This window comes from Acanthochromis polyacanthus, chromosome 13, assembly GCF_021347895.1.
Source record: "Acanthochromis polyacanthus isolate Apoly-LR-REF ecotype Palm Island chromosome 13, KAUST_Apoly_ChrSc, whole genome shotgun sequence".
Taxonomy (NCBI): Eukaryota; Metazoa; Chordata; class Actinopteri; family Pomacentridae; genus Acanthochromis; species Acanthochromis polyacanthus.
Genome location: NC_067125.1, coordinates 33,786,021 through 33,811,910, shown reverse-complemented (window position 1 = coordinate 33,811,910; position 25,890 = coordinate 33,786,021). Strand labels below are relative to the sequence as shown.

The following is a 25,890-nucleotide window of genomic DNA, read 5'->3' as shown; positions in this document are numbered from 1 at the left end:
AAATTGCTCCCTCTAATATTTCATTGGACCGCTTTTAGCTCTGAGAACGACACGCATTCGCCATGGCATCGTTTTGATAAGCTTCTGCAATGTCTGCAATTTTATATTGGTGATGGGAGAGTCAGACTGCTTTGCAAAGTCTTCTCCACCACATCCCAAAGATTATATTGGGGCTGGGGTCTGGACTCTGTGGAGGACAATCCATGTGTGAAAATGATGTCTCATGCTCCCTGACCCACTCATTCACAATGTGAGCCCCATGAATCCTGGTATCGTCATCTTGAAACACGTCCGTGCCATCAGGGAAGAAAAACTTCACTGACGGAAAGACCTGCACATTCAGTATATTCAGGTAGTCAGCTGACCTCATTCTTTGGGAACATAACGTTGGTGAACCTGACCAACCCCAGATCATAACCCTAACCCCCACAGCCTTGTAGGTACTGGGCATGATGAGTGCATCACTTCATCTGTCTCTGTTCCTACCCTGATGCATCCATTTGGAACAGGGTAAATCTGGATTCATCAGACCACATGACTTTATTTTCAGTGCTCCAGAGCCCAATGTTTATGTTACCCAGCAAATTGGAGCTTTTTTTCTGATTAGCTTGCTGATGAGTGGTTTTCTTAGAGCTACAGCTGTTTTGTTCCCTTCGCATTGTGCATGTGGAAATGCTCTTACATCACTATTAAACATACCCATGAGCTCTACTGCTGATTTCCTATGATCATCTCAGAGTTTTTTCTGACCACATTTGTTCCTCGAAGATGATGATAAACCACCATCCTTGAGGTTTTAATAATGCTTTGGACGGTTCTTAACCGTCCAAAGCATTATTCCAAACCGTCCAAAGCATTTCAGAAATCTCATTAGTTGTTTTCTTTGCATGATGAAAGCCAATAATGTGACCCTTCTGAAACTGATTAACATCCTTTCCATGACCACAGGATATGTATTCCAACATGGTTGTTTAAGAAGTGAGAAGCTCCTCACTGCATCAGCTAGGGTTAAATAAGTTGTTGCAACTGAAACATATTCATCACTGCAGTAATTATTCAATGGAAGGCTTTTATCTATTTGCTCAGTTAAATCCAAGTGGCAACCTTTTAGTTGGACACGCAGTGTACATGTGGCACTTTATTATGACCACACTACCTGCCACAGACTGGAGACAACCTGTAAAGTGTGCTTTGCATTAGAATTTTTTATGTGTGATTCTATGAAAGATTTCACTTAAATGTCTGCACTGATTGTTTCTGTTTTGCTTCCAATAAGTGATGCTATAGAGACATATTAAACTGTCTGTGGTGTTTAAACCAGCGAAAAAAAGACATTTTATAAGCTATATGTGAGGAAACGTAGTGCAATCTAAACAAAAGCTCTGAAATCAGTCCTTCCTTCATGAATATTATCTTACTTAATTTTTGTTTTTAACATGAGTCGACTGAAGTTTGTGGTGATTTTTGAGGCTATTATATGCTGTTGTATTGAACTTAAGTGCATTAATTTAAGGGTGAATTGCATTATTTGCATGTGCCTTTATAGAAATAAGGCCAAATTCAATCTTGAATGGCGTATTCAAGTAGGTGAATTTTACTGTATCTCTCTTATCTGTGCAATGAATGTAAAGGAAATCAAATCATGACTCAGCGTAAAGCTGGCAGCCGGGGAAACCAGCTAGCCTAAAAAACATCCCTATCAGCACCTCTAAAGCTCACAATTAGCAAGTTATATCTAGTTTGCTTAACCATACGAAAGCCAAAGTGTAAAAATAACAAGTTGGGGTTTTACTAGGCTGATTGAGCAGCCAAGGCCAGAGTTGGTGAGTTCAGTCTGACTGAACGAAATCATTGATTTTCTTGTTCTGACAAGGGAATCAATGACTTTAGCCATTCAGTGCAGACTCACCTAATATTCCTTGTAGTGTGAAGACAGCTTTGGTTGCTTGAGGCAAGTCTGATGATCCAGAAAAGGCTCACATAAATCTAAGTTGGATACTGTTAAATAAAGGTGTACTGAAAAAGAGACCATCCTAAAGTTAAAATGTTGTTGTAAGAAAGAAAAGTTGGAAAATATTTGATTCCTGCCTAACCTCAAGCTGAGATAATTTGAATTTGCCATTTGAGACCCAACACAAATACATCAAGAATCGAGCAAAATCGCAGCGACCTCTTTTTCCATGCTGTCTTACCTTCTGTTTGAGCGTCGTGATGAAGGATCTGCTTTGGGATTTCTTCAGAACCCCTTTGGAGCTCTGTAGAAAAATCACACAAGAAAAGAACACATTCAGAGATTTTTTCCTATTTGTGTTTGTGTGTGCTTGTTTACATTCATGTGCGGGGGAATCATTTGGTGGGAATCTAATAACGACCACATTAGCACCCACTGAGTCACTTAAACCCCAAAGCTCAGGAGCTGGAGGAGCTGAAACAGACAACAGCCAATAAAGCGTAGCGCCGCTGAAGAGGAGAGTGGGTGTGAAATAAGGAAAACAGAGAAACAGCAAAAGTACAGCAAGGAACACATAGAGAAAGAAAAGCTTTGGAGACAGAATGAGGTGAAGGGGATCACCAGCAAAGCAGAAGAAGAGTAAAGAGAATAGGAAACCCCGATGTACAACACCCACCACGTTAAAATGGCTGTCAGGAAACTGAAGCTTCTAAAAATAGCACAAGAGGCAGGCAGGGAAATTAAATATTAAGTAACACTGCAGACATTTAGTTTCTCATCACTTTCAGAGTGTTTTGACATGCTTTGGATGAAACGTTGCTTGTGCAGGTGGAAGCACAGCAGTCCCTTCAGGGTGGCTTACAGGGGTGCTGCTCGGTTTTCATCTGTTCAGTGGGTGTGTTTGACCTGAGAGGAGTGCAGCCACTTTATTCTCCCTCCGTGACTAATACCATGGCCTAGTTTTATCCCCCTCTTCTTTGGTTTTCTCAACTTCATCTCTTGAGGAGCATTACGATGCTCCACATGCAGCTCCACATGTTGCCTTTAGGCTTTACCTGCCGCAGGTTCTTCTGAAGGCCCTGATGTGTCGCTCGCAGCAGAGCTCTGATGCTGAAGCTGTCAGTGTCTTCCTTGTCTCCGATCTGAGACTCCTTCAAAAGAGAGTCCAGTTTCTTTCTGATGTGAGACTCCACCTGGTGATGGCCATTGCCCTGAGTGCACAGAGAGAAGAAAGCGGGCACTTTTATGTCAAGATAGGGGCGAGTAGTTCTTTTTAGGAGACAAAAACACATTATCACTGATGCAAAGCACCTGGAGGCAGGGTCAGGCAATGTCAACCAACTGAGTGCCAAAATGCAAGAAATCAAACCTGCAGTTACAGAGCAACCAGTGCCACCTATCGGCAAGAACGGGAAGTAACTGCAGCAGGAGATATGATATGCAGAAGTATGAGATGATAAACGTGTCCTACCAACATGTGAGAAAACTAATGTAATTTTAACTGCAGACCCAGAAGATCGACTTCAGTAACTCTGAAGTGTCATCTGTCAGCACAAGTTTGTGTTTATTATTTAAAACTGTATATTCCAAACCTGCAAAATCATCGCTGTTGTTCACTCACTTACTACACATATATCTAACACTTAGATTAAAACAATGAAATCATCTCTACATCTGCAGGTCTGTACTTGCTGCTGCTTTCTTTAGCTACTGTGAAAGCACTTATCATTCACATGCAACTTATTTATTTAATTGAATGTTTATTCTTGTGCATTAATGTTTGCAGTTAAACAATTTGACGCAGAAGCTAAGCATGTGAGTGTGTTATATAAGAATCTAAGAATAGGGGTCAGAGGTGAATGCTTCGAGTCCTTCCAGAAAACTGCATTTTGATTTCTAGGAGGCCTTTATTTCCTTAAAATAGGACATAGCTTGTCTTATATGGTATGGAAAATACCATCCAGAACCAGTTTTGTACATCTGACCACTATAGAGAAATTCCGGAGTTTTCTGCATGCAAAAAAAGAGGCTGCTACACTCACGTATTCCCTCTGACAATCTGGACAGACTCTGTTATTCTCCATACTTTAAACAACATTAAATTCGCCAATGATCAGCAAAGTGCTTCTGTTGATTTTAAGCTTTAACAATTGCTGAAATTTTCCTCAACACGTCCGGTTGCACCATTTTTGTACAAGTGTTGTAATAATGCCTTTACATCTTCCCCTTGTGAAAAATCTGCTGCCTACTGAATGTGAATGTGTCAGTGAGTAATACAAGGCCTTCAGTATGAAAACTTTACTTGAATCTGACACAATAAACAGTGAGTGTGAATTATCACTATACAAGTCACTTTCTTTTCCAAAGTCCATGCATCACTTCTGCACAAAAGTGATATCACACTACTGGTGCAATGTCACTGGTGAGTGCTGTGAAAACGCACTGTTTTAATGAGCTCAACACAAAGCCTCTCATCAGTGGAAACCTGCCACCACTCCTTTTAAATTGCAATGATCATCTGAAGTGGCATCTGCGGCTTCAAGCCTCCAGCTAAATGTGGAAGAATGACGCCATATTCGGTTACACAACGAAACCATCTGGAAAATAACGTGAGTGTTTTCCTGATTTAAATATAGTATGGAGGACCCTGGCTTTACTGTACCTCCAAATAAACAAAGATAATTAGGAATGACCAGAAAAGTGGCACGTGGAAAAGCTCAGGAGTGATCTGCATAAACCGTCAGATATGATGTTCTCTGGGTTGTTTCACATGTTGCAGGGCACTTTATCTGTTTAAATAAACAGCAAGTTCAAACGCTTTTCTGCGCTTGCATTCACGTAAAATGAATATCTGCACCATTAAGCATTGATTACTTCAAAACATCACTGCAATGATGATCATTAAAACTTTAGAAGCGCAAACATTACTGTCCAATAACTGAAGTCATTACGTCGAGCACAACAACGTCATTAAGATCCCATTATCTAACTTCTGTTTATGGTGAATGTTTGCGGGGCACGACGTTTGATTCAGTCCAGTTTGGTTTTTTTGACAGGATGTTCCTGCTGTCTTATTTTTTGAACTGAAAAGTTGAACTTCAAGAGCTGACAGAGAAGCACAAAGAGATGCAGAAGAAGTCTGAAGTCTGTATTTTTGCTGTTTTGACCTTTGCTGTGGAGTAAAAGCTGATGTGTAAACTCGAAACCTGTATTGCACAAACACTGAAAATTGACTTTTGGTGATGTAAGACATCTTGTAATCTAACATTTACACTTTCAGAATGAGAAATATGTGCTTCCAAAGATGGAGGAGGAGGGAGGAGTAAATGTCATTTTAAAAACTTCTCTAAAAGGTAATTGATCTTTCTTTTTATGGAAAAACTCTTTTTAGAGAGAAATTACTAAAAGCAGTGCCATTTAATTTGTCAGTCACAAGACTGTTCAAACGTTTTACAACATAAATATATTCATTCAGATTATTTAAGTGAATGCTGCTCAAGTATCGTGCACATAGAAAACGGATATATGGGGTCTCTGTGACAAGTGAATGACTGGTGTATTATAACGGTTTTTCCTGAGTGAAATTTAAAAGGTTTTCCTGAACTGCAGCTGCCTTTATGCCTAAGTGTGTGACTACGGGGCTAGTTAATTAGACAAATTGAAATAAAATAGACATTAACCTTCTGAACTCTACCAACCACCAGTCTGTTTAAAGCATAACATCTTTGAAAAATCATCTAAACAGCATCATTTATCAGAGCCAAAAAAACACAAAAGAGAAAGAAATGGAATATTTTTTTACCTTTTTAACAATAATTGAACTGTGTGGCACACTATTCAGTCAGGACATTTAGGTAAATCTAAACTCAAATTTTTTTTTTAATTTTTTTTTTTACATTGAAATCACTTTAAGATACGTGTCTCACTAAAAAAAACAACATAAAAATAAACAGTTTGCCCTAACTAGCCATCGACTATAGTTGGATGGACAGTGCTTAATCCTCATTAGTGTCACGGGGGGCTAGAGCCTATCCCAGCTGACTTAGGGTGAAAGCTGCCCTTGCTCTAACTAGATTCTGTCAAAAAATGAAATAAAATAAAAATTCTACGTAATGGCTTCAACCATGAGGTCATTACTGTCTCAGCTATGACCAAGAGTCACATGACAACATTTCTGGCTGAACTGCAGGCTGTGTTCGCACAGAATATAGGAGACAGTTACAGAAACTAATTAAAAATGTGAGTAGTAAAACATCTATAGAAGCAGAGACACCATTTTTTCCCCAATATTGACAACACTTGTGGGCACTTGTTGATTCAAGAGTGTTTCAATTTTTTGTAAAATAAATAATCAAATAAATTCAATTTTTGTTTTCTCCTTTATAACAACCTATGGACTTTCATCTTTTTTATTTTGCACAAAAGGAATTTTTGGGATCTCTCTACTTCTAGTCATGGTTGGACATGGAGGTGCAATGAATATAAGCCCACAGCAAGGAAACACTCAGAAACTGCTTTGGGGTTCAGAAGGTGAACTCCACAGATGGACTCAAGTCTGAGAACTGAAAATAAGAGAGAAAGACTTTAATAATGTCAGGGAACATGGCTGCTTTCAGGTGGTGCTTGAGGGATCATGCATCTCTGTGTCATATTTACTGTCATACTTGTGTGCATTAGTAAGTATCTTGTTTGTTTGTTTTTTTGTGATCTTGGATTTCTTTTTGTATTTCATTCTCCTATGTACACAGTTGTTGATCCAGTTGGAACAAATCCCGATTTGGTTGATTTGTTAAGTTGTTATTTTTTAAGTGGAGACTTTTATTTTGGTGGGATTTATAGAAGATGCCTGGCAGCTGAGACGGATGGCATTGTATCCAATACAACAGATCGTTTCTGTTTTGATGGACTATACGTTAAGGTTAGACATGAGGCTATTAATGTCTTTCTTAAGTGTTTTGTAAAGAAAAAATCAATTAAATCAATCAAAATATAGCTGCATCCTTTCATCTTACATTGCTGCTCTTGAGCTTGAAGTCGTCCTCGATTTCATCAGCACTGTCGTCATCAGACACCTCCCCTTCCTCGGCATCCGCAGACAGATATGCAGGCAGACGCTTCCCCTGGATGGAGACAAAAACAGACAAAGAGATGGGAGGAGAGCGAAAAACATACATTTGACCCATGCATGTGCCTTAAGTGCAGCACTATGCCTCGCTCATGCTTTTTATAAACGCCCACACATGTTGCACTTCTGAGGTGATCCCAGAATAGCACAGCACAATTCAATCTGTACATATAAAAATGCACAGGCTGATATTAAGTAACCTCTTTCTTCATGTCACTCCTTTACCACAAAGCCGTTACAGCTAAATCACACACTTATGCACACAGTGTACAATCAGCTGCAGATTCTCGAAGAAGCTCCCCGAAGTGGAAGCCCATTAGTGAGCCATTCTGAAGGTGTGAGTGGGAGTCGAGATTTTCTGAGCCTGCAATATCAGCGGCAGACTCTTGTTGCAGTACAACAAGTCTCTTGCTGTCTGACATCACCGCCCTCACTTCAGCGGCTGCCACAAGTCGCCCGTCCCCCTTCTGTCTGTCTGCGACTGTCAAAAGGCTTCATGGCATTTTCTCTTTATTATCTCATGACTCTCTGGTCTCCTGCTCCACTGGGGTAAAGAAGGAAGTGAAAGGCTCTGAAACGAGGTCAGAGAGGGGGAGGAACGAGACGGGGAAGTAAAGGGCCTTTATAGAAAATCAATAATGCTCTTTCACTTTCTGCCATCTGACGAAGGAGGGGACAAAGTCAGGGCTCCGTCTCTCAGGGAACAATGCAGACTTTCTTCACTTTACAGATAAAGTCAATTTTAACTGGTTCTTACGAAATCCAATAAATGCTGAAAGCTTTCGCTCATCTCGAAGCACTGTCTGTCTGTCTCTGCTTTTTTGTATGAACATTTCCGACTGCTGGATAAGGATCTTTGTTCTGAACATGTCAAAGTGAAAACTGATATTTCTTTAAAAGGTAGTTTCTTTCTGAGAATGATCATATCAGTCATATTTCACAGATCATCTAGCTGAACACCTCTCCTGCCTCTTGGGAACAGCCGGTTAAGGAGATAAGGTTATGAGGCTGGACATGGTCATGCTTTCAGATAAACTTTGATATTGTGTACAGGCATGCCACACACACTGACTGAAAACTTTAAATCATTGTTTTCTGAGCATTAAAATCATCAAATGGCTGATGTACTTTAAGTCCTCATGGCTGAAGGACAAAACAGGTTCTTTGTCAATAATTTTCAAAAGGTTTGGTGCCATTTAATCAACTAAAACTACTTGGTTGAGACTTAGGATGTGAAGATACATTGATATTAACCTTAAATTGTAGAAATTTTAGAATAACCGTAAAATCAACCAGTTTTTATCTTTAACTGTCTGAACATCAAAACCCAACAGCAGCTTTGAAAGGCATGGTATGTTTTAAATAAAAAGTATCAAAATTACGCTATTCATCACAAGCTAAACCATAGGAACAGAGACAATCATCAGATTTTCAACTTTCTGACAATCTTGAATTGTGTGTGAGAACTTAACCAAATCTAGGCTTAAAATCATGACATTTTATCAAAATAATGTCAGTATTTAAAAAATTTCAAAAGTTAATCCTTTGCAGTAACCAGATTCTGGAAAAAGCAAAAAAAAAAAAAAAAAAAAAAAATCCACACTTCTAGGCACAAACATGCAGCCATTAGTGGCTCAGCTGCAACCAACAGTGACTTGACAAAAATTCAGACTATTCAGCTGAACTGGGCTGAACTGCAGGCTGTGTTTATACGAGTATGAAAACAAATTTTAAAAAAATGTAAGTGAAGAACTCTATAGGATGTAGAACCACCATTTTTATCGGCATTATTGGTAACACCTGGGGGCACACGTAGATGCCTGACTGTTTCCATGTTTGTAAAATATTTTTTTAATGTCATTTTTGGCATCATAACAGTGTTATACTGTACAGAAGACATTTTTGAGTTCTCTCTTCTCCTACCCATGGCTGTACTGTTCCTGTACAGGTGCAGGACTTAATAGTGCAGAACCCATGAACCCACAGAGAGCAAATATGTAATAGGAGCACAGAAACATCCAGAAACTGCTTGGAGTTCAGAGGATTCAATATTTGCTCTTATTTCAGCAAGCAATGCATAAAGGTTTAAAGTGGATCTCATTCCTTGGCCACAAACTGAGCTTTGAACGTTTAAAGGATATTATGGATAGAAGAAACCTACACTGGCTGACTAAGTTAACTCTCTGTGATTTAAACAAACAGCCAATACTGCTTTGTCCTTGGACAGTCCTTCTACATGCATGCCAAAGTAAAAAGCACTAAAATTAGCAAACAAAAAAGAGAGAAAGAGAAAAGAGTGCAGCAGTCTGCAATCCAGCATAGTTTGAGAGTTAGTTAGGGGGTTTTTAAGGACTGAATATGTCGGCCAATTTGGGTGGCTTTATTTTAAGTTAATGAAAATCTGCATTCTGCTAATTGTCATATTGAGCCATTCTCATAAGTAAAGATCTTAGGCTTTTCAAATTCTATAAACAGAAATGTTCAATTTTGCTGTTTAAACTAGGAATATGAGACATCTAGCTTCAGTTTCTCAGACATAAATTAGGCTTGCTCCGAGACTAAATAGGAATGTTCATGAAATCTTTCTTTTGGTCTAAGATGAGGCTCAGAAACGGTATGGAAGCATTCATCATGATTCTGAAAAACTTTGCTGAGTAGCAGCGGATCTTTTTCACAAAACGTAAATGTGCCTTTAAACATCCATCGATTCATCACAGCTAATTGCAGAATTGTTGCCACTAGTAGTAATTTTAAAAAATTTTATAAGTTGACAGGCCCCAATGAGTCACCCTGCAGGTTGTGTTTATGCTTCTAAGTGTGTCACAAAACCATAAAACCAACAATCTATCACTTAGGTATCATATTGCCACCAGGCCATCCTTCTCTCTTTTCTTTTCACATCTATGATTAAAACAAGTGACCTAGTTTTGTCCTCTCTTACTCCTCTTCCTTCTCTTCATCTGTTTATGGGAAATAATTAGCGGCCTCGTGGTGCCTTTTTTCTTTCCGGTCCTCGGCAACAATACACATGAAGCAAAATATGTGCAGATAATGAGCGCTCTTCCTTCTTTGCTGCAGTGGGAGGAAGGAAATGAGGAGGCTGGCTGATGCTGATGCTTTCATTCACAAGTACATTAAGTGACCAGTTATATTTTAACTCAGCGAGTTAGTTACTCATTTAAAAACACGGACCGTCAGCACATCCTCCATCAATCCATCCAGCCGCTGATTTATTCTTACTTTAATGAGGATCTTTCCCAGCAGGCTCTGGGGACTGGGCAATGTTTTGGAGTCTCTGCTCAGAACATCTGCTACGTCCAGCTTGTCTCCGAAGATTTCTCGGAGGTACTGCGCAATCTTCTTCTGCTGCTGGATGTTGCAGTGGTTCTCTATGGAGAGAATGACTGGATACCTAAAGGGAAAAAAAAGAAGCAACATGCTCAGTTTCCTATATATGACCAAAAAAAAACCCTGTCAACACTCTGAAAATGTGCCTTAAAGGCAGCCAGTGGACTGAAGTGAGACCGATCTGCTGACATGAATCACATTTCAAAGTCCACTTCTCATACCACAGGGAGGAGGTAAATGATAAAGATACACCTCTTTGGTTTTGCGGTATTGCGTGTGTGTGTGTGTATGTGTGTGTGAGAGAGAGACAGAGAGAGAGAGAGTTTGTGTTGTCATTTAGAAACGGTGAAATGACTTGTGGCCACACAGCAGCACAGCTCAAATGTCAGGTTTGTCAGACTGACAGCTCTGCCTCAGGGGACTACCGCCCAGCTCTCACTTCCAACTCTGATCCCCAAAACACACACATCTGCACACAAACACACACACCTTCACACATGCACACACACAGTCCGCTGCCAAAAGACAAAAAGAGAGAGCGACATCCACAGTTATTCTATTTCATAAACGTCCAGCAGCTCCTCTCAGGTGAACCAGTGAGGCGGCTCAATGAGCTGTGTAATGTGTGTGTGTTTGTGTTTGTGTGAGCCGAGACTCCACTTCAATATCGCTCAGGGACCATTAATCATATTAACAGGTGGCACTGATGATAAAATATTAGCTGAATGTAAAAAGGTGAGAACAGCAACTAGAGAGACAAGAGAGGAAACAAGAATGCACAGGAAGTTCAGTTTATTAATCTGCTCTCGCTGTCAGCGTTATTACAGATTACTAATTAATAAGGTGCCAGTTAATGAGAATGCGCTGGAACAATTAGCGAGCGTAAGGATTTTTTTATTTCAGGAGGAAACACTGAATGTGGTTTTTAGTTGAATTAAAGGTGTAATAAAAGGAAATTGTTTAGTCAATAAAATGTTCTGAGGAATGTCTCTTACAGTTACCTAAAGGCTGCAGTGGCATCATTAAATCACTGGACAACAGTTCAAAATCAGAAGTACTGACTTGAAGAGAGCGCAAAAGCACACACTGATGAGGGTGGAAAAGGAAATGTTTGGGTTTTTTGCTTGAAAAATAGATTTCAAAATTGAATTGTTCTTTTTTTCCCTGTTTCTTTCACTTGACACTGCCAGGCTGCATGTCTGCTGAGACACACTCTTTGTCTGTCCACGCAATTTGAACATACACTGATTCTAGCTAAGACAGAAAAAAAGTTTACTTTGATTTTCTTCCTGACTTAATTTTTTCACACTTATGGTTTGGGTAGTTAAATTTATACGCCGATGGGACAAACTCTTATTTCCTTATTATTTCTGTGAGATATATAGAGAGCTACAACTTGAAACAGTTACTGTCACTTCAAAAAATTAAAACTAAACATTTAAAAAGAATTTGAAAAACTTTGAAACTATCGAGCTCTCTCCTACTTGTACTAGGCTATCGAGTAACACTTTTGTTTTTGTCGAACAAGTTGTCATGCTTGCTCTAGCAGTTGTGACATTTCAGCGAAATTAACATTTTCTCTCATTTTTGTGATCAAGCATTTTATTATAATTGATTATACTGTGAGATACAACCACAGGGGATTTGGAAAATATAGTGGACTTCTGCATTATTAATTGCTTTGTTAAAGTGTCATCAAATATGGGACTTTTCATAAAGTTTTTTTTTACTATACGAAGGAACCTGTAATCAGAGACTGTTTGATCTACTTGTCCAATATTGCAGATTCTGAATAAGTGGCATGATGTGTAATAATAATTCAGGGTTTTGTCTGTAGTAGATCCAGAGATATTGTGATTCTAAGGTTGCCTCCAGTTTTAACACACAAAAAAATGTTGAAAGTGGGTCTTTGGACAATTAAAAGCAAAAAAAAAAAACAATAATCTTGGAAAGTACTTGATGAATCATGCTAAAATTCCACAGACACCAATATAAATATCCACAATTTATGAAGGAAAGAGTCTCCTGGGTCTGTAAATCTCGCTAATTACCACATTATGGGAAAACCAAAGCATGATGCTGACAGTTTTTATGCTCCTCGGGGTTTGTGCTGAGCTAAGATCACCAGCAGTTGATGTAGCTTCATATTTTCTAGACACTTATGAAAGTAATATCTTCATCTAACTGTCAGCAAGAAGGTCACTAAGTGTATTTTCAAAAGTTTCAAAATATCCTTTTAAATTAGTAACAATGACAATGTAACAATTACAGATTACCTGCAACAGTGTCTTACAGTTTGCAAGAGTAAATAACTAGAAAGAAGTAGTTACAGAACAGATATATTCAGATTTTAGTGGCAAACAAGCTGCCAGATTTAGTCCCACTTCCAGTTTAATCACTAAAATTGATTCCACTCCAGTACCGTCTGTATTTGAGGAAAATAAATGGTTTTATAACACAGCCGCTGCTATCACAAGAAGCTGCAATAGATGTCAAAATGAGCCAATGTGGCAGCAGGAAACTGCATCATTCAGCACTTTGTTTTGGTTCTGTTGGACCCAGCAGAGACAACAGTGGCTCCTCGGGGAGCCGAGGAAACGCTGCCGAGCAGATGGCTCAGTAATAGGTGCTAATTATTGCCAGGATTCACGGTGCTCTCTTAAAAACACAAACCTGGTTGTCTAATTTTTGCCACTTTGTTGTTAAACCTCTCCCGCTCCCATCAAATCTATCAATATTTAATTATAACAATGTGAGAAACAGTAGATTGAGAATATTTTTGGGGGAAACAAACAGTGGTTCTGTTGCTTTTTCAATTAGTGTGAAAAGGGCTGCACAAGTGGGTTGATGCTATCACGAGTACATCTCATCCCATACTAAGCAATAAAGCAACACAATTAAGCAGAAGAGGACAATATACAATCAATAATGGGATCGTACCGTGTGCTGTTTTCCTGAAGCAAGAGATTTTATTTTGCTTCACGGAAGCCAAATTATGTATCAGTCAGATTTAGATCAGTGAGTAAACTGACAGAAAAATAAGTAAAATGTCATTTCTATTTGGCAGGCCGAGGCTGCTTTTCTCTCACTGCGATACCTTTGGGATGGTGGAAGTGTCTAGTTTCCATGAAAAGACTCATATGCAGTCACACACAAAGATACAATAGGGAGCTTTGACTCACTGGTTATTTATGAAGGCATATTTATTGATGGTCTCTATGACAGATCTGAACGGTATCTTGGAGGTCAGAGTGTAGCCGTGTTGGACCATCGGCTCTCCATCGGGACCATCCCAACAGTCCACTGCAGGAAAAACAGAAGAAATGAATCATCGATGTGGAAAATGTGTTTTTTTTCTCCACTAAAAGCACAACATCCAGGTGCATTTGTTTGCTTTCTATCTTCTGTTAACTGCGTATTTGAGCTTTTGTCCTCAGTCTTACTGGTGTTAATTCATTCTGCAACCCAAAATAGTGTAAATAAAAGACATGTATAGATTGTACCATACTGCATTTTCTTTTTGTTCTGATGCATCTGTGGGTCTGATTTACATTTTCTTACCAAATTAAAGTGCAACACATTAGTTTGGAGGTCTTAGGTTAGGTGTAAAATTCCATCCAAAAATAAAAAACAATCCATAGAAGTGATTGTTTCATTCCATTTGTAGCTCAAAACAGAGTAATAACATTTGATTCAGGGTGAGCAGTGGAAAAAAGCTATCTCATCCAATTACAATGGTCCATTTTCACAGCAGACATATTGATTAGTCCTGGTAAGAAAGCAGGTGTTACTAATAGCATGAATGCTGGCACTTTTCTGCCAAAGTGTCCCAGTAAGTCATGACAGCATAAAAAGGGAGACTGCAGGCACAATACCAGGAGCTTAAAACTATTATTTACAATTGTGCTATTCCTTATTCTTTCTACAAGCTAAGAAAATGTCTTCAGTGGAAAAAAATGAAGCATTCAAATGTGAATGTGCGTGTACCTTCCACACAGCGGCAGCCGGACTGCAGCACCCAGGCGTACATATCAGTCTTGGAGTGAGAGAGCAACTGGTCTCCAGTCAGGTAGGTGTTGTGAGACGAGGCAATGAAGTAGTTAGACAAAGGCTGCTCCATGTCCTGATTCACCTCGTGGTGCAAAGGGTTGAAGACGTCACACGTCGGGCTGCGCATTAAACTTGTGAAACCTAAAGGTAGATAGAAATTTAGGGAAAGAAATCATTATGAAACCCAGGATTCCTAATTTCTTTACATAGGCATCAGTGCATTGGAAATTTCAGCTTAGTTTCAATTATGTTTTGTTGGCTTTCTTGTTTGTTTGTTGTATATAAAAAGTTTTCATAAGAGACATTTTTAGCCATGGCTCCATGTTTTGGTTTGGTTGTCAGGCAATAAAATCTCAAGAAGTATCAGATGGATAGCTGTGAATTTTTGTGCAGATGTTCATTATTCCTGTTACAGCCTCTTTAAAATTAACAAATTAAGGCTCAAACAATCAAAGAGACCGGCAACATATAAACTGGACGCAGACATGGCGGGTGAGTGGGTGAAGGGAAAATAAAACAGCTTTATTTATGAGGAAAAGGGCTGTAGCTGCTGGCCAAAAGAAACAAAAGAGGGGTGGTGAACGTGGCTAATCCGCCAATGGGCCCTCGGACCAGTCACCATCCCTAACTAAACTGCCTAACCAAAAATAACTGCTACGAAAGGAAAACAGCGACAATAAGGCTACCAGCAATTACAGCCAAACTAAAACAGCAAAACTCAGCAATCTAAACATGCATGGGGGGGAGATGAATCAAATACCTGAAAAGAGAAGAACTCATTGTTAATCATGAAAGGAAAAGTTGCACAAATACAAAAAACCCTCACATGTTTGTCCAAGGAGGACGTGTGTCTTTGTGGTGCTCATGCCTCAGCTCTGCCTGCCCCTCTCTCCTGCCTCCCTAAATACCCTCCTCCTTCCTAAGTGCTAACAGCACTCAGGTGTGCTGCAGTTGCACAGGTAAAGGGAGGAGGGAGATCAGAGAGAGCAGGGAGAGAGGCAGCAGCCAGCCATACGTAACAATTCCCCTGTGAAGAATGATTTTATGTGTCCTCTGATGTTTCATATAGGTTGATTTGTTTGGTTTTAAATCAAGTATCTTCAAAGATAGTGCACAAATTGCATACAGATATCAATTTTGCCCAGAGGATGAATTCTGCTGAAATTCCTGACTCTTCATCTAGCACCACTAAAATGCTGCATACAGGGGAAAAAAATGGAACTTAAATATCTGCAACCAATTTTAAATAATGCTTCTAATGAACGGATCATGCGTCTCTCCTGCATTAGATTTACAGCAACCCGTTGCCTATTTTTAAATTCCCTAAAATAGAGAGAACATCGTATCACTGCGGCTTTTCCATTTCCAAGTACCAGCCACCGGATTATGTCATGCACGGCTTCTAACAGTCACATCTACAATATCTCTCCATCAGCAGCCTGATCTCTAGGAAAATACAAATACCAGCACATGCAAAACTGCAGCACCGCGTTTTCAAACCAGAGTTGTGAGTTTTGAGAAACCACACAGCTGGACTTTGGGTGGTGCGGTGTGAAGAGGAGTGAGCTGGAAGAAAGCATCCTTTCATCCAGCGAGGAGAGATAGAAAATGAGACAGGAATATCAAGAGCAGGAGAAATGGGAAGTAAGCAGGAAAGCACAAGAGGGAAAAGAAAAAGATGTGGAGAGGTAGGCTGTGGGTGAGGTAAAGAAAAAACATGGAGAGTGAGATTGGGAAGAAGATGTGATGCAAATACAAGAAAGAGTTTTGCTTTGGGAAGTCTGGGATCAAACTGAATGCGCAGCCTCAGCATGGTGTGTTATGGCTCAGTTCAGATTTTAACAGCACACCGTGAGACACGAATACCAACATACTGGCTACTATATGCAGCCATACATAAAGAGACCAAACACAGCAGGTCCTCCTCCTCACGCTGTTAAAAGATGTTAATGTAAATCCCTTTTTACATTACGTGTGCTGTCACATCTGTGCACAGTGGACGTGTAAACACACACAGTTCAGGCCTGCAGGGAAGACATGAGGCATACCGGTCTGGTCAGCCAGATACGCACAATGTCAGGCTTCATGCCTCAGACGGCCACATTAGTCTTGCCCCTCCTCCTCCCCCCACTCATCTGCGCTTCCCATATTCACTCCGCTCGTTTCTGTCACACTCTCATTTTCTCTTTCCCACCGCCCTCATTCTGATTTCCCAATTTTCACACTCCAGCTAACCTCCTACATCCTCGCTCCTTCTCTCCTCCTTTAAGGTCACCCTTCAGTTGCATGTGGCGTTACGCGAAATAACATTTCAGTCACTCCTTTGTCTTTTCAACCGTTTATCGTCAAGTGTTTTATTATTAGCAGTGGAAGTCATGGTAAATGTTAAAAAAACAGCATTTGTTCTGATTTCTTCAGCATTAACAGTAAATATTTTGGAAAGTAAATAAAGATAATGAAGATCTGACATGATTTGTCGTGTTTCTTATGGCCGTGTAAAGAGGGTATTATTAAGTGCATGAACTAATAATTAAAACTTTATTTATTCATTAATTCATTCAACTTATTATCCAACCTTTACAACAGTGTGAGCACCAAGTGTTTGTTTTTCACACTGCCCAGAATGTCAGTCATGTGCCACATTTTAAACAATATCAATAGCTGGTTTTGAATTTAAGAGGATGCAAATAAAAACGTCAAAATGTGAGTGATAGTGGACCATTGCAAACAGAGGGAGGAAAGCTAAAAGACACACCAAGTGCAAGATTTAAAAAAGGAAAAGCAAAAATACAGTGTGACCATTACCTTCAATCCCCATAATGCCTTGTTGTTTATTCTCTTCAGATACTTCGAACTTGTCAATGATTTCTGCGACGTACTCTGAAGTAACGTTGGCCATCTGTGTGGACAGAAGATGCACAAAATACACGTTCAGATGTTTTGAAGTCCAATAACTAGTAATAAATAACACTGACCATGATTAAGAAGGTAAATTCAGAATGATTTTCCACTTTTGATGGTAAACCGTCAGCCACCTCAAACACTCAGCTCAATCAGAGAAGAGCGTTAATCTCACGCACAGTGTATGTGAAGATGATGAAAAATTACACCACTGCAGTGTAAGAGTGGAAAAACTGTGTCAAAGACTAAAAAAAAAGTAAAGGAAGAGCAAAGGAAAACTATATACCATAAAACAAGGGAAGGGCTCCCATGACAAACCAATTTTCGGTGAAAGACTGACTTAGTGGAGCAGATTCCTTTGGGCAGACAGCTGAGACAGAAAGAGTTACACGTTGGAGTAAGAAGAGGGTGAACAATCAGTCTTTTTTTCTGTGGCTGGCTGTCAAATTAGAGAGTCTGATTGGAGAGAAAGTGGTCTGGACACCGGATCATAAAGCGCGTTAAACACCCCTGGCTGACAGTTCGATCGCCTCTATTCTGGGACTTTAGCGTCGCCGCTCACCTTCTGCTCGTTGCGCAGGAAGTTGGCCAGCTCCTCCGCCGTCAGGTGGTCCTTCCTGTCGCTGTACGCCATCATCAGCAGGAAGAGGTCGCGTCTCAGAGACATCATCTTGTAGAAGACGGAAAACTCCTCGTAGGTCAGCGTGCCCTGATGATCGTCTGTGTCTGCCTCCTGCGAGAGTGAGGAAGGAAGAGGTTACTGATGAAACAGCTGAAGCTTTTTTGTTTAGATTTTTAGACCAACACTGTAACACATGAACTCAGTTTTCAGGTGAGAAGCTATAGCCATAATTTGTTTCCATGTATAAATGCATCAGAGTCATTTAGGAATCACTTCTCCCTCACAGAAAATCGTGTTTTTCACTTTGTTAACATGCAAATATGGTGTTTTTACACGATATACAAAAGCAAAACAAGCAGTCGATACCTATAGCTGAACATTTCCACTGTGAAACTGTAGGCTAGTGATGATAACAGTCTGATTAATACAAATTCAGACTTTCAGAGTTTCATACGCAACAAATAACAAAAAGGAACCAATCCTGTCCACTTGCAGAGTGGAGCTTTCTGAATCATTTATCTTCTTCTGAATCGATTTCCTGTCTAAACATGCATAGCTGAATTATTCCTAAATCCTAACCTGCCGTTGTGTAGAGCAGTTTTAGAGTATTTGAGCAGGTTTACAGGTGAGCTGCTGTGCTCAAGTTGCTGTGCATGGGAAGGAGAATTTGGTGAGAAAAGTAGGGAAGTCGTACAGTTACATTTAAGGCAAAACGGGGTTATTTTTATGAAAAAAAGCCCTAAATATTCAACTTCGACATACATCGGTGAGTTTTCAGGGGGCAAATCATTGAACAAGGTGTTTAAAAGAAACTAAATTAAACTTAATTTATAGATTTATTTGAAGATACATGGAATCTGAAGCTGCTAAGAATTACCTCCCTGGTATGATTCTTTCACATGTAGCATACTGTTTAATAACTTGGTGTCTCACCAATAGTACAATAATAATGCATGTACAATCTGTATACAAACAAGCTCTCAAGCTCCTGAAAAATAGACTGAAAAGCAATTATCACTAAAACATGATGCTTATTATAAACTGGAAAAATCTCATTAAATTTCACTATGTTTGGTTGACATATAAAGTCTTTAACAGACGAGCACCTCGTCTGTTTACCACATCTTTATTTCAGAAAAATGCAGCACAATGCAGGCTCTCAAAGGATATTTTTATTCTTCACAATACAGTAAGAGCTTCCCCTTTTTATCATACACTTCTGGTAAATATATGGTTCAGTGATTTTTTTTTTTTTTTTTTGCATTGTTGGTCTGAAAACTTAGTTAAAAGGCAACAAGACCTGTCATCAAACCCTGATGCTGCCTGCACACTTGTCTTGTCTGCCTCTCATTTCTGTGTTTGTCAGACTGTGTCCCCTCTAGCGGTATCTTTGTCATCTGTAATGTAATTGGATTTCATATTGTTCTGCTTTAACTGGCTGTCTGTACAGTAGTGTCTTGCATCAGTTGTTTGCATTGTACATGTTTTACGTTGCATGCAGTTTGCATCTATCTTTTTGAGCCTCTTACCGTGTTTTCCTTTGCTCTATCCTGAACTATCTTTGAAATGCTGCAGTTTTATTGCTGTTTAAATGATTAATTTGGCCCTAAGTACCCCAGACAATTTCTAGCCATTTTACAAAGTATAAAGTACTGCACAGCACTGCTACAGAAATGCGACCATGACTAGAAGAAAGAAAATTAGAAAAATGTCTTCTATGCAGCCTGACAAAGTTATGTTATAACTCACTAAAAAGACAAAACTCAAATTGAATTTCTTTCATTATCTATTTTAGAAAATGGAAAAAAAAAAGTGTCCACACACTAGTCTTACTACATACATTTTCTATTTATGTACATACTTCTTTCCAGTCTGTTGTATATAAAAACAACCTGCAGTTCTGCAGAAAACTCTTTGAATTTTTGTCACATGACTGTTGGTCTGAGATAAGTCGCAAATGTTTTTTCAGTTGCGTCAATTGGTGCAGAATTTTTTTATTTTACATTGAATCTGTTTTGCGCAAACTGTATTTGTGGTATTTTTAAAAATTGGGATATGAATAGCAAAGCGTTTTAGATTAAATGTCACAATTTTGAGTTTGGATTTGGTCTTCTGATGGAACAAAAGAACAGAAGAAGAAAGTTTATGTGTCTGATAAACAGTGCAATTTTGGCATTTTTTAATAAAGATAACATAAGCTCATTGCACGTTTACAGTGATGTGATTAACATGCTGTTCCTGAAAAATATCATTACAAATGAAATGATAGAATGAATGATTTGTAAAAAATAACATGGAAATCAGTCTCATTCTCTGACCGTAAAATATGTCCAAAATCAACATTTAGAGTAAACGATGAGCCATTTTTAAGCCTCATCAATATATAAGGCCATTTGCATAATCTAAAATTAGAAGATGTATAGACCTGTCAGGTGTGCAGATGTGCACAGCTGCACCTTTTTTCTCCATCTCTTGTCATGTGTCTCCTTCTTCCACAGGTTCATACCATAAAGAGCAGACATTGTACCTTGATGTCACAAAGACATTACCCCTACAAACAATCTTTCTTTTCCTGATCTCATATCTCACCAGATGTTGCCAGAGGACACACACATAGCATCGCTCACTCTGTTTCCGTCTGCTCGCTGGGACCGAGCATCTCATATTACCTGGATCTCACGGGGTCCCACTCAGCTCCACATTCAATCTAATAATACCGGCTAATGCCTCCATCACACTCCCATAATGAGTTCACTGAGGATATTGGGGACTCGATCACAGACACAATCTACACACAACCAGCAGGAGGAATCCCTGGGATGGACTTGGAATGCGTGGACGGAAAGCAAATGGATTCTGTGTATTTTAAGCAGCCGCACAAGCTGTTCAGGTGGCAACGCTGCTGTCTAATAGTGCAAAGCGGGAAAAAGATAAATTGATGAAATATTCTGTTTAATCTGACCCCAAAGAGTGAACTGTGTTATGGTGTAAAATTACAATTTAGTCCATAATGAGGGGATGGAAACAGTCTGAAACTCACTGTGAGCTGTGAACTAATAGGGATGGAGAAGAGGAGGCTTCAGGGCATCACTTTGTATGGGTATTTTTATCATGAAAGCAAGTTTCATTTAAAGAAATAATAAAAGTATTGAGGTCACTCTAGGCTGAAATTAGGAATTACAGTGGTCAGCAGGTTCATACAAGACTCATTTAGAAGCTTAAAGGCCCTGAAAACCTATTTTCTTTGCTTTTTAGTTTGCAGGTTGCCGCAATGAGTTCATTTTCCAGTAAAGTTGGAGTAGTTTTAAGTGTTTCACATGCAAATTCTGTATTTGAGTTACTGTTTTTGATTTAAAAAGTGCCTGCAACATTCAGAACGGACTACTTGAATCAAAGTAAAAGCAGTTATTGTGTCTGATCAAGCAACACTTTCTTAACCTGGCATCATTGGACAAATGCAAATTAGTCTGAAACTTCTCAGTTCATTTTGGATTTCCAAACCGGGTCACAGTATCAATGAAATGCCTCTGGACAGAACTGGATGGACTTGATGTACATGATGTAACACTGAAGCACAAAAGTATTGTCGCTTCTCTCTATAGTCATTGTATCAAACCTGAACATATTAGATATTATGGTGAACAGAAATTGGGTGAAAATCTGTTTGAAGATGTGGGCCAAATGCATTCTCCTAGAATAGATGAAACATGATCTCTCAGAATCTTTTGGCTCACGCCTTCTCATTACTGATTAAGCCGATTTCATAGAGTTTCTCAAGTAAAAAAGAAGATTTTACAGCGTTTTCTGAAGTAATGAAAATGTGCTGCCCTCTTCTGAAATCTATTTCTATGCATTGTTTCATGAGACACATCACCGTCTGACCATACAACTATAGTTTCCCTGTTTGGAAATGCATCATTAACCTCCATTCAGTTTCCTTTACTGTGTTTCTCACCTCAATCCATCACCTGATTACTCTTCTGTGCAGGCACCTGCTCCCCCATTAGCCCATAGCGCCAGTGTACCGAACTGCATATATTCTGCATCACTATCTTGCTGGACTTCCTTTGTTGCCTTGTATTCCCATCCCTGTTTTGCCTCCTTTGACTTTGTAATTCCCTGACCCTGTATCTGACTACTTTGAAGGCAATAATGAGAATATTGTTTTTATTTTTGACAAGGGAGCAACCATTTCTTGGCTCAAACTCTGCTTCGTGAGCATGCATTTGAGATTTAATTTCTTTGTCCGTTTTTTCAAACACACCTGCCTCAAAAAGTGCTCAGTTTCAATGGAAAACTGTTCAATTTAAAGCCAAATTCAAAGTAAAAGATAAGTTAAAACATTTTTTTAAACCATCAACACTTCATTAGCATCCATTTTTCAGTTAAGATGGTTGTTTACAGTCCGTCAAGTTTGGTAGAGCACAGAGAAGTTTGTGTTCAGTAGATCAAACAAGAAAGCAAGACATTGAACATTAATTGTTTCCAGCATTGCACCGTGTTTCAGCACACAATAACTCCCATTAGAAAGCCCAGAAGATTTAAGTAGATATGGTCCGTGGATTTGTGACATTACTCAATGTGACTGCTATTTAAAAAATTGAAGCAGTCCTCTTTTTACACTTCATCCATTTCCTCTAAAAGTGTCTCTCTTGCATATGAACATACGAAATATTTCTTGCACATTTATTTGAATCACATGCACGCACATGAGAATAAAAAAATGCAACAGTGAGATGATGTTAGTGATATTAAAGAATGTAGGAAGAAAAGCTTGTTTATTTATTGAGAGTGTGTAATATTAAACCTAATTATTTTGATTTCATACTGTCTGTAAGACGTGGAATTGTGAATGTATGTTTGAATTTCTATCTTTATGTTTTCTCTGTTTAGATGCAAGTTTTCAGTCTCCCACAATATTATGTTAAGATTGCATTGACTGTAACGTATAAAGTCATAATCCAGCAGCGAATGAACTGTTGTGACTTTACATTCTTACCTGAAACATCTGCTTGACCTTCCTGCGAGGCAGATTGACATTCAGCTTGTGAAGAAGTTGGTAGATCTCGTCGATGTTCAGGAGACCGTCTCCATTTTTATCAGCCTCCTCAAACGTCTGCTTCATCCACGTCTCACACACACATTAAGGAAAAACAGGCGTGTTTCACGTGTGTTTGTAAATGAAATCTGTCTGGATAATTTCAAGTTTTTTCAGCTTGAGTATAATTTTAAGGAGATATGCTACTTTTTAACTTCTGAATGTGCACAAACACCTGACAAAGATGTATGAAAAGAAATATTTCTTACTTGACAGCTTCAGCAGAATCAAATATGTTTGGGAATGAGCTCAAGTGAGTGCAGTGTTGTTTTAAAAGATTTAGTGCTTCCCTCTGAGGTAAAAAAAAAAGCAAAAACAAAAGAATATCTAGATAATTGAGATGTTCATGACAAGCCATCTGCCAGCAGTGATCTTATTTTTTTAAAGGATATTGGTCGTGTGTTCGCTGCCGTTTGGCCAGCGAGTCCTCGTCGCTGATCCCAGCCATCAGGTAACGGAGGCCAGTGATCCAGGTTCTGGCTTCTTCTGCATTTGATGTCACTAGGTCGAGGGACTCCATGTGGTTTCCATGGTAAACCGTGAAGCAGCAGGCCGGGTCGAAGCTGCCATCTGCATGCCGGTGGAAGATGTCTGACTGACCGCCCTCAGTCACCTTGTACAGTGAATCAATGGTGACTGACAGAGTGAGGACAGATATAGATGGAGAAACAAACAATTCAATCATGAGTATTAAGATCGTAAAATAACATACACATGTAGAAATCATTTCAAACTCTATTTCACACATTTACATCTCAAGACTACTCGTATTGTAAAGCTTTTAAAAAGACTAAATTCAACGATAAATGTATCCGAGTAGCAGAGTAAAATGCTTTTTTACCATTAACCACCTAAAGCAAATCCATGAAATTCACTGTTGCACCAACATGATCCATCATTATTACACTCATGCGCACTGACATTACACTATGTTGTTTTGTTGAGATGCATAATTTCACCAAATTTCATGAATGTGCATGAATAAATACAGTAAACATTGCATGAATATATTTAATTTAGAGGGACTGTGGTGATTTTCAACAGGACTGCATCTGCATAGAAAATAATTTGAAAAATTGAAAAACGCCTTTTTGCTGTGGAACCTTTCTCCTGTGGTACAACACATCCACAGTAATTTTCTGCTTTGGATGGCATTCACATCTGGTTTTGCTGTCAGCATACAGAGCTTTGTGATGTTCATTCAAAAGGCTCAAAAATTGCTGTGCTGCCTTTTTCAGTGGCAAAAAAAATTGCAAGACACTGCTGCGAGAGTGCCTGTTTTTGGGAAACATCCATTCTTTAGCAAAAATATTTCCAAACCATTGACAAGGGCTGCATTATTATGGCCAGAATAATGTTCAGAATTATTTTGATCAACACTGTAATTACCCATTTTAGAGACAAAATATTCTTACATTTACATATATAAAACACTGCTTTTTCTTCCATGCTGTGCCACGTTGCTGGCAGACTCTTCTCCACTAGAATACAACATATCTTCTAGACGCACAATATAGAAAAAATAAGCTGAAAATGCTTCAGTTGCTGAACATCTGCTCATCACTAGAACGTCAATGTTCTCTGAACATCTCCCATGCATACTGCAGTAAAAGCTAGCTTGGCAGCAGTGCACAGAGAAGCCTCTAGTCTCCACTTGGTTCAGACAGATGCGCGATCAAAAAGTGTTTGGTTTTCCCATGTTTTCTGAGCAGAGGGCATTTTAAATGTTAAAATCGCAGTCAATTGTGTTGATTTATTGTGGAAAGCCACCACTGCATTTTATTTTTGCAGCATTTTTTCCCCCCTTTTCATTGTTCCTCTTCTGTTCTTTGCTCATTTCAGCGCACACAAGAGGAGCCTTCACGTCAACAAGCCCACAAACAAACTCGAAAATAAAATTTTCTTAAAAACCAACAACTCTGTAGCCTAGCCGCACTAGACCCAGCTCTGAAGACACAAGGGTCTAGGAACTCTCGACAGGGAGGGAGGCGGGCTAAAAGGTTGTCTTTCAAATCACTCTGCAGCAATTGGGTAGGTATACAACCAATCAGCGCAAGGAATAGGCTGACGTAGTTCCTATAGCGCCAGAAATCAGAGGATACAGTAGTTGGATAAAGCCTTATTTATACAGTCAATGGGTGAAGCTCAAGTATATTACAGACATAACAGAAAGATTATTCAGAGTCGGTGCTAATGGAGCTCAACGACTGTTGTCGTTTTTGTTGTCGACGCTGGCAGAGAATTAAATTCGTTGCCGTGGGTTGTCTAGCGTGGCTAGGCTAGTTGTTTCCGGTTGTTTCTGTCAGAATCGTCGCACCTCTGTCGTCACTTAGTTATGCCCGCCTTCTGACTCTACACTTCATGGTGATTCGTCGGCCAGTTTAAGGAGCATCCAACCTCGAGGCTTACCGAGGGTAACTAGACCCACCCTGGCAGAGAATTAAATTCGTTGCCATGGGTTGTCTAGCGCGGCTAGGCTAACAACTATGTATATCCAAGAACCTTTAAATTAGCGTAAATGATGTTCTATCAGACAGACTTCTAGTGTAGATTAGTCATGGAAAATGAGAGCAGCGCACGTTTTGTTTTTGTATCAAGAAGCAAAAAAAGAAGCTGTAGCATGATGTGTTTGTATTAATTTGCCTTATTGCATATATGCATAATCAGAGTGTCAATCCTGAAAGTCAAGTACCGTGCAGCCCGATCCTACATACGCTGTCAGTTTGCTGTAAGTACTAAAGCAGCAAATATGCATTTATTCATGGCTGAAAATGTACAGATGCTTCTGATTTGGC

General features: G+C 39.2%; 1 protein-coding gene across 2 annotated transcripts in view; it reads right to left on the bottom strand.

Moving 5' to 3' along the window:
• The window catches only part of plch1 (phospholipase C, eta 1), a 79,139-nt gene that overhangs the window by 15,654 nt on the left and 37,595 nt on the right, over positions 1-25,890 (bottom strand). For both annotated transcript variants that reach the window (XM_051957662.1, XM_051957661.1), the window contains exons 4-13: positions 23,488-23,731; positions 22,997-23,126; positions 17,938-18,108; positions 17,280-17,373; positions 14,412-14,615; positions 13,607-13,727; positions 10,317-10,488; positions 6,964-7,071; positions 3,007-3,162; positions 2,193-2,255 (exon numbers count right to left, since the gene is read on the bottom strand). In XM_051957662.1, coding sequence (XP_051813622.1) covers positions 2,193-2,255; positions 3,007-3,162; positions 6,964-7,071; positions 10,317-10,488; positions 13,607-13,727; positions 14,412-14,615; positions 17,280-17,373; positions 17,938-18,108; positions 22,997-23,126; positions 23,488-23,731 — 1,463 coding nt within the window. The remainder of the gene's footprint in view (positions 1-2,192; positions 2,256-3,006; positions 3,163-6,963; positions 7,072-10,316; positions 10,489-13,606; positions 13,728-14,411; positions 14,616-17,279; positions 17,374-17,937; positions 18,109-22,996; positions 23,127-23,487; positions 23,732-25,890) is intronic.